The 9666-nt window shown below is 27.6% G+C and overlaps 2 protein-coding genes across 2 annotated transcripts in view; both read right to left on the minus strand.

The window, feature by feature from the left end:
* Window positions 1-3940, minus strand: part of LOC100569442 (tRNA pseudouridine synthase-like 1) — a 10067-nt gene extending 6127 nt beyond the window's left edge. Inside the window, exons 1-3 of the mRNA XM_003241962.4 lie at window positions 3780-3940; window positions 2434-2562; window positions 1953-2081 (exon numbers count right to left, since the gene is read on the minus strand). Of these exons, the coding sequence (XP_003242010.1) occupies window positions 1953-2081; window positions 2434-2562; window positions 3780-3832 (311 nt within the window). The 5' untranslated portion in view covers window positions 3833-3940. The remainder of the gene's footprint in view (window positions 1-1952; window positions 2082-2433; window positions 2563-3779) is intronic.
* Window positions 3941-4343: 403 nt separating this feature from the next.
* Window positions 4344-8885, minus strand: LOC107882699. Its single transcript, XM_016801435.2, has 3 exons — window positions 8474-8885; window positions 8328-8399; window positions 4344-6559 (listed from the first exon to the last, which is right to left on the minus strand). Exon 3 carries the CDS (start codon window positions 6449-6451, stop codon window positions 4496-4498), a length of 1956 nt encoding a protein of 651 aa, XP_016656924.1. The 5' UTR covers window positions 6452-6559; window positions 8328-8399; window positions 8474-8885; the 3' UTR covers window positions 4344-4495.
* Between the last annotated feature and the right edge of the window lie 781 nt (window positions 8886-9666).

The following is a 9666-nucleotide window of genomic DNA, read 5'->3' on the forward strand; positions in this document are numbered from 1 at the left end:
TCCTCTTTAAGTTGGTTTCAAATAACTGCTTAAAAAGTAGTGAACCCAGCAACCTTACCTAAACAGTGCTAACAAAAGTGAGTAAAAAAAATGAATTATGACAGGAATTGTAATTATTATCATAGTTGTCTATATTATATTGACAACAAAAATTATTTTTATAAATATTATTACGTATTCATTTATACATTTTAGTATTTTATACAACTTATATATTTTTTAATATTTCTTTATAAGTATAACATAAAGACTTGTATGTAATTATTATCATTATTTATTTGTAACCTACTACTATATTTAAAAATAACTTACAAAAATAATTTTTTCTACATAAAGGCAGGGACTGGAACCTGTTGGGTGTTTCGGTTTCGGTTCTGGTTATTAAATTAATTTGTTTAAGGGTTCCAATTTTGTTTCGGTTTTCTAAAAAAATATAAGGGTTCTAGAACCGGTTTTGAAAAATACCGGTTAATTTCGGTTAATTTTGATTTCTGATTATTAAAGATTTATTAAAAAAATAGTCTGAAATAGTTTATTTATTCATGTTTAAATTATAATTATTTCATGAAAATAGAAGTTATTATGAAAAGTTAGAAAAACATTAAAACATTAAAACACAATACCAACATCTCCATTGCTGACTGCCGCCGTGCTAGGTCGGCGCACGTCGACAATTTCATATAAAATGGATTTTCTTATCTACTATTTTAGCTATTGTTTTTATAATGGTGTTTATTTTTTATTTTTTTATATCCTGTATACAAAATTTCTTCCAGAAGGAGTGCTTCGATTTCAACATATTGTACCTTATCTTTTAGCAAATTGGATCAAGATAGTACTTTAGAGAGGTTATTTTCTGATTTTCTCAATAGTTATTTAATGCCACGGGAAAAACCACCGAAAAATTACGAAAAAAACACTAAAAATGGGATTTTAATTTCTAACGCTTTGTTTATCACCATAGAAACGAATAAAAAATTATAATATTATAATATTAATTCAACTTACATGATAAAATAATTAATAACAATATAAAATATCCAGAGTGACAAACCGTCCTCGCTCAGAATCGTTTTTCTTATACAATGATATTTTATCATTGAATTCAAGTCTAATACAACCCATTATACAAATTACAATGACCCCCTTAACCTGTGATTGTTATGAAAATGGGTAGTTTTAAAGAGAAGGTTTTAGTGTTGGTTTTTTTTTTTGAACCACCCCCCCCCAGAGCAAATTTGAATGTACGCCACTGATAATAATATAATTAACCACAAACTATGATTTAGAATAATTCAGTGATAGTAACTTATAGATAATTTTTAGAAGAGTTGCATCGCGCATGTGAACACCGATCACCTAATTCGAAGACTCATCACTAATATTGGCAACAAAATAATACGCTATGACTCTATCCATAGTATATGAACTAAGATTTTACCGTACCTTAATGAGTTTTTCTGAACACAGTAGGCTGCCGTTTGCTGTTTAGTTTTGCTTTTACTCATTACCATGATGTATTACGATGGCATATCGTACGTGGCAAATGGCAATAAATAAATAAATACATTTTGATTAATCAATTCATTTTTTTTTCTAGTTTAAAATCTTTTAAAAATATTATATTTATCAGTTTTCTTGAAAAAATAATTCTTACAAATCTAAAATGCCTTTTTGATAATATTTTTCAAATTAATTTACAAAATACCAAGGGGGCATCGCAGTTACATAAATATATGGTCACCATACAAGTTTTAAAATAACTTTTGAAGTACCTTAACCATTATTAGTTATCAAAATCTACTTAACATTTATCTAAGTATCTTAGGCACTTATCACTAAATACTAAATATCTTAAATGCTATTGATATAATAAAACTCTTAGAATCATAATTTTGTGTTTTTAAATTAAATATATTAATACAACTTATAATCACAAATTTTAAACTTACTTAATAGGAACTTCACACGAGCTTAAGAAGTTATTCACTTGGAATACTAGTTTGTTGGGATGACAGGTATATGGTAATTCTAAATCTAAATGTGCAGATGACTTAAACGAATGAACTCCTTGATCTGTCCTAAGTGTAAAATAAAAATAATTTATTAATATGAATTCTTCATAAAATAATTTCAAAAACATTGGAGCTGAACATTTAATAGGTATTATAATAATATTTATTGTAGAACATAATATAACAAACGTCGAATAGACAAAATATGCTTTAACTGGAAACTTGTTGCCACCCAAGTGGCAAGTACCTTCTTATTCTTAAACAGAGTATAATATACAATGTTTAATTATTAAAATTTTGTTTCCAAAATAAGAATTTATAATTGATAGTATTATCAAATATCAATACATCTCTGAGAGTATCTTAAGGTTTCAACATTTTAAGAAATTGATCAATAGAATATAAGATGTTTACTAACCGACTTGATAAATGTAGTTTTGGAGTATTTAATGGTTGTAATTGCTTTAAAGCATATTCCAATAATCCTTGTACTGAAGATGGATCATCGTTATGTACCATATCATAAGTTAATTGTCGTTGTACTCCACTAAAAATGTTAACACAATCTATTAGGTATAATAGGTATACAAACGTTAAAGACTTCAAACAGTACCTCTTATATAATCTACATACTTAGTCCACAAACAATTAAAGTTGTTGCCCAAAGCCACATGTACAAACATTATCAACATTCAACTGGGTAGTCAGAGATAAAACCAAATATTAGTTTTTTTTTTACAATACAAGTACCTATTCAACTAAAGTTCTGTTCCAAAAACTATTTGGAAGAGGCTAAAGGCTTAAGGTAGTAACATTGTTTTAAGTTTAAACCACTGTTGACAATTCACAAACCACTCTTATACCATCAAACGTTTACAATTTAAATTTTAAACCACATAAGATAATCACTAAAATATCACATAAAAAAAATATTCCTTAATATTATTTAAAAATGTACAATAATTATATTGTATGATTAGGTATTTTATTATGATACATAACAACATAACAAGTCATTATTCATACTTACTTGTCAAGGGTGTACGTAATTACTAATTAGTGTATATATCTAATTGACGACTGGTATATTTTTTGCCAAATCATTAATGGTTAATTTAGGATAAAACATACATGCAAGATGCATTACTTTAATTATACAACATACAGGGGTTAAAGTGGGAAAAAATTCAAGAGGGGACTGATGTCTCCATATAGTTTTAAGCGTTCCATATATAATTTTATGTATAATGTTTACTGTATAAAATCCTAATTTGTTAAAGGGGACGCTTTTTAACCGCCGTCAGAGGTAGGGGGACTGAGTCCTCCTGCGTCCCCCCCCCACTTTAACCCCTGACAACATATGAACGCCCAATATCTATTAGCCATAATATTATCATGTACACTGTACAGTATACACTAAAGAAAAAAGTTCAGAAAGTAGTCTATCAATCAGCACAATTATTAGTCAAATGTTCAAACCTTTATGATAGGTAGTAATCATTTAACATTTAATGAATCAATTGTGAGCTAATGGTTCCTTAGACATAATTTAGTAGCTCACAATTTTTTTTTTCCGTGGTATGGAGAACCGGAGGGGGGGGACTGCGTTAGCATTACGTCCCCTAAGTAGCTCATAATTGGTACATTACAAGGTAACCCATTAAATAAATAAAATGCATTATGCAACTTGACATCACATTTTTAATAATTAATTACTTAATTTTAATAACTAATTAACATAGTGAGTACCTTTCATTTTCTTACCGAAATCTAGTTCCAATATATGAAAAATATAATAAATATCGATTTATGGTCATATTTTTTATGTTTATTGAGTTAATTGAAGAAAAAAAATAAACACCAAAGTCGGTAACAGTCAACACGTGAGGCAAATAGACAAATGTGTGCTAAATTATTATTTTATCTTTGACAGCGGACCGACCATGATATTATTGATAATATTATTATTGTTGTTAACTACTGATAAGAATAGTAGAACAACGAGATAAAGTCTCATGCACAGATATATACTAATATTGGTATATAGTAATTAGTATTAAATAGTATTATATTTAATATATATCTGTGGTCTCATGTCATAATGCTTAATGCTGCAATGTCGCGTCCATAAATTAGTATAATATACTATAATATGCAGCAGCCGCTGGCAAGCGGCATATTATACACTTTTGTCATCTTCTGTGGTCACCTTTAAAGTAACTAATTTACAATTGGTCATCAATCAATTTTTTGTAAAAAATATAGGGCACGGATGCAATCTTAGACCATATACTAAAATTATATTATACACAAATACACAATATGATATTATTATTATAAAAACAAAAAAATTATTTATTAACTTTATATTATGACATTACAAAATATTTTTAGGTACTTATCATTTAACATAATCATTACCATTTACCACCTAGTACCTACTATAAAGATAGGTATAACCTAATCTATAACAACTAAGCTTAAGTTTCATTGTAAACTAAAACATTTTTATTTCCCGTGTATTCTTGAATAAATTGGATTCCTTGACATCCATCTAAAAAAAATGCTAAGTCTTTCTTTTGTACGTTATTTTTTTCACAAAATGTATCCAACAAGTTAATATCGACGTTATTATGTCTGTACTTAATAAAAGCCCAAATCTTTGATACACCAAACTTTACGGGTACAATAATTGTATTCCCTGAATATTGTTCCTCATTGTTTAATATATACGCTTTTTGTATGGGCTTCACTTCTAAATATCCTATCACCTTGAAATTAGGTAAAACCGCTAAATATGTAGAATATCTATAAGATTGAATACTTATATTGGAAATACCATATTCTAAGCAGACAAAATCATCTACATCTTTGATGGATTTTTTTATGTTTTCGTTATTATAACGGTTTTCACATAACATTAAAATCCTGAAGAATAAATCATTTTGTTTAATGTTAACAGTGGTATCGTCTGATATATCACCACTAAAACGTAATTTATAAATATTTTGATGTAAAATATCGTGAAAAGATTCGCTCCAATAAAGAGGAATATCAGGTATAGTAATTCCACAAGCACATAGTTTTTTTACATGTTTAGGCTTTAACGTTGATAAAAATACCGGAACTACAGCTCCATTTGGCAACTCTACCATGTAGTTGTCTTTACTTGTATCATATTCTAGACCAATATCTTCAACAGTTTCATTTATTTTCGCACAGTTTTTTATTATTTTATTATCACATGATTTTTTAATTCGCAAAATATCTGATGTACTTGTCAGTGTTGTAACGTGTGAACGTAATTTACTTCGTATTGTATTTTTTTTTTTACTATGACTGGAATTTTTAATTGTTGATTTATTAGTGCGATTACAATGATTGCAAATTTTTTCTGAGATAACACTTTCTTCAGTTGATACATGAGAATTTGATTTTGCTTCATTACTATTGAAATCTTCACTGTCTAATTTAAGTTCTGGTTTAAGAATTTCAATTTCATTAACAGTTTTATTTTGTTCAACTTTTGCAGCCTCGTAGTCGGTTAAATCTGGTACATCTATAATAGTGTTTGATGGTTGCTGCGATAGTAGCTCAACATCATCTATTTCTAAACTTATGTTTAATGGTGATTTCGTTCGTTTAATAATTGAAGTATCTGCAGTACCGGGTGTGGAATCAAATTGGCTTTTTAAGTCACTGTTATCTTTTCTAACGAATAATACGTCAGATAGACTACAATCTGATAATATTTGATCCAAATTTAGTTCATCATGAGTATAAATATTTTTCGGTTGAAAATTGACAGAATCAGTGTTTATATGAGAAAAACCAAGATCTGTAACATCTGATGATATTGATGATGCTAAACCATTACTTATATTTTCGGCAATGTTAGAAATATTAATTGATGTTGGTCGTTTCTTACTTGTTAAACTCGAATAAGATTTATTTTGTCTTGAATCCTTACTGGCAGGTGATGTATTAATCTCTTTATTTGTTGTAGTTGCTCTTAAATATTTTAAATCAGGAAAATCAGAATCAGAAGAAGATTCTAAAGCGTTTGCAAATTCTTTGTTTAAATCAATTGTATTACTATATACGGTATTTTTATTCTTAAGCCCAAATTTTTTTTTCTTGTAATTTGATACGTTTTTTGAATCAGGTAAATTATATAATTTATCCTTTGATGAGTTTAATGTGTATGATAGAGAGCTAGAATCTGAATCGTATATGGGTTTTTTTCTTTTAAGTTTTTTAAAATATCTTAATGAGTTGTTTGTAGTTTGGCGTGTTAAGCTTGAAGGTAGTTCCGTATTAAAGGTTTTGACAAAATCTATTTTAGCAGAATCAAGTTTTATATTAGTTCTGATTTCATTTTCTGAGTCTGAACTAGTAGATAAATTAAAAGTAGACGATTTTGAAAAAGAAGCCATTTTGGTTCCCTATACTTTTTTGTTTCTAAATTTTTTAATTTAGGTTGATACTAGATATTAGGTATGTGTTATTTTGAAATTTTGATTGTTGTATTTTTGTATACATATCTGAAACAATAAATATGCACTGAAATAATTATATACGAATTTTAAAAAATATGCATTAATATAATCTGTTAGTAGTTATGGTCGTATTGATATTTGATAAACTTAAAATTAATAAATTCGAAATTAATACATCCATTTATCGTACAGTTAGTAGGTCACTCAATGACGAAGTGCATCTGCTGAGTGCACCCGACACCTACTATACAGCGACTTACCTTTTTATATACATGATATAATTTATTCTAAAAATATATTGACTCATTTAGTGCTATTCAATTTGTCGACGTTTTTTTCAATTTATGTATAATATAATTTTTTTAAAACAGCTTAAAAATCTAGAAGGTGCTTACTAAATATAATATATCATATAATTATTTTGGTCGATAAGATGTAGATAGGTAATTATTTAGGTATACTGGGGCTGTCCGCTAGCATCTATATAATACTGGTAATCGGTCAAAATATCCAAAATTATCCGTTTTTACGAAAATTAGCAGATGATACTTTACTTTCTAAAGATAGACTTTAGATATAAAGATAGATACTTTCTAAGATTCTAAAAATAAAATAATTTATAATAAAATAGAAGAGGATCTAGGATTTAGGAACTAATCCGGTTTCTATATAACTCTATATCTTTCTATATATATTCTACATTTTATTTTTTATTATTTGATTATTTAACTAATGTGTGTGCAGTAAAATTTGTGATATTATACTATTAATGTAATTTATTTTACTATTTTACAGCGTATATAACTGACTACAAATAAAACTTTTTTTTTTTCCGTTTTGAACCGACAGCAGAGGAGGGTCTGTTGCACAATACTATTCCTCTGCTGTCATCGTTTATTGATGAACAAATAAAACAAATTAGGAAAGATCATATCCATACTGCGATCATGCTGAATTCCCACATTCTAAACGTATTTTAATTTTAATTTTATATGCAACGGTAAATGGCACAATGCAATACATTATTACATATTATATTTGATTATTACTTATTAGTTATTAGTATTCATAATCAAATATCAATGATAATATAATACTATATAATAATTACAAACAATAAATAACTACATTAATATCAACATTTAACAATCGTAACTATGTAGTTACGTGATAACTAACGGTTGCACGGACCACGGACACAACCAGGCGTGGATCTAGAAATTAAATAAGGGGGGGCTAAACAAAAAAATGTGCTTAATTACTTATTTTGTACGAAGTCTTTCCTATTTTTTGAAATATCTTAAGTACCGAAGTCCTAGTCTAGGGGGTTAGACATTATTCAGGGCGCCTATGACTGCCAGTGCCTATGACTACGCTCAGTAGGATGTTGCGATTTAAATTTTGAAAGCAGATTTGAATTCTCCTCTAAATTTACTATGCTTTAACTGTCGTACATTTTTCATATTCTATATCAATGTATTTAAATTTTAATAAGAATATGATCTATGATTACTATTTTTGTTAGTAAATTTCTAAGTAAAAATCAGAAAAATGAAATTGTCAAAGCATAGATAATTTAGTGATGAATTCAAATCTGCTTTCAAAATTAATATCAGAACATTATATTGGGCGTAATGATTGAAGTCGTGAGCTATAGGTATTTTCAACCGAAAATGAATCACGCTCCAGCCCCCTGAAGTTTAAAATACTTTTGAAATTTTTGAATTTTAATTTTATCAATTTACAGTTCACTACTGTCTAATATAGATAGGTATATTTTGTATAATATTAAATTAAACAGATAGGTACCTACCTAGTCACCTAGCGGATAGGTACTTCATGTCTTCATCAAAAAGTAGTTATTCGTACAATAAATTATAAAAATCTATAGAACAGAATAAAATATTACTAAGTTTCATTTTATAGGTAGGTATTGTGTAAATTAAACAAAAATCATACCTTCATCAACACAGTAGATATTGAGAAAAATAAATCAGAGTAATTATGCATTAAACGTTTTAATTATTCTACAATTCTTGTGACTTGTGAGTTGGGATATCTACTGAGCAACTCACTGCAACTAAACTGGGTTTCCGTTTCACAAAGAAAATATAAATAAATACCTACCTAGGTAGCTGATTACAGATTAGCGATTTTTGTCCTTTGTCGCACTGCACGTTATATAATATTAATATTTTAATTTATAGCCCAGTTGGCAACAGCTGCCCACTATCGATATAGTTAATAGAACACCATAATAATACACCATAGAACTATATAAGTTGGTTTTTAATTAACGACGCCCGTGGTGCAGCGTTATAATATTACGATGAAGAAAAACAGTGGAAAGACCACGATTTTGGGATTTAATTAAATTGTTTTGTGACTAAATCGTTGATCGATATTGTTCAGTAGGTGAATTACCTACTTAATTCTAATAATAAGTAAATAAATTAAATCGTAATTAGGTAGTACCTAATTATTTTTTAGGGTAAAAGGTAGGAACACCAATAGACCGAAGGAACTAACTATAATATGCTATTTAATAGTTATATAATATTACTATACTATATACATAACTTTAATAACATGAGTAGGTACATTGTACATGACTATAAAAATTAGGTATAGGTACAGTTATATTATGTATATAATGCACTATTCACTTACTACTTATTATAATATTTTTTAATAAGTAATTAATAAGTTTTTATAATAACATTGTTTTAATAATATACAGGCACGTACACGAAAAAAAATTGGGGGGGGGATGGTTGACCCCTCCCCCCGTATACGAGCCTGAATATAATATACCTATTATAGGTATAATATTATAAATTTTTATGTATAATAATAATAATTATTATTTATTAATTGATTGGTTTTTATTTTAAATAATGTTTTACAGTTTAAAATGTTTATAATGTTTATTATATATCCATATTTTAGTATTTAAGTAGTGAAGCCTGAAACATGAAAGTACGTACCTATTATCATAAAGAATATTATCTACAATAATACCTATCTCATTGAGTAATTAATAATTTACCTATCTTGTTATAACACGGACTTATACTAGATAATATTATACAGGACTGGATACGAGATGAATATTTGTAAATATGTTACGAAATGCAGTAACAACAGGCGGA

This window comes from Acyrthosiphon pisum, chromosome A1 (assembly GCF_005508785.2).
Source record: "Acyrthosiphon pisum isolate AL4f chromosome A1, pea_aphid_22Mar2018_4r6ur, whole genome shotgun sequence".
Lineage (NCBI taxonomy): Eukaryota > Metazoa > Arthropoda > Insecta > Hemiptera > Aphididae > Acyrthosiphon > Acyrthosiphon pisum.

Bases quoted from the DNA above. Each gene is read 5' to 3' on its own strand.
- LOC107882699 (XM_016801435.2), bottom strand. From the start codon at position 6,451: ATGGCTTCTTTTTCAAAATCGTCTACTTTTAATTTATCTACTAGTTCA.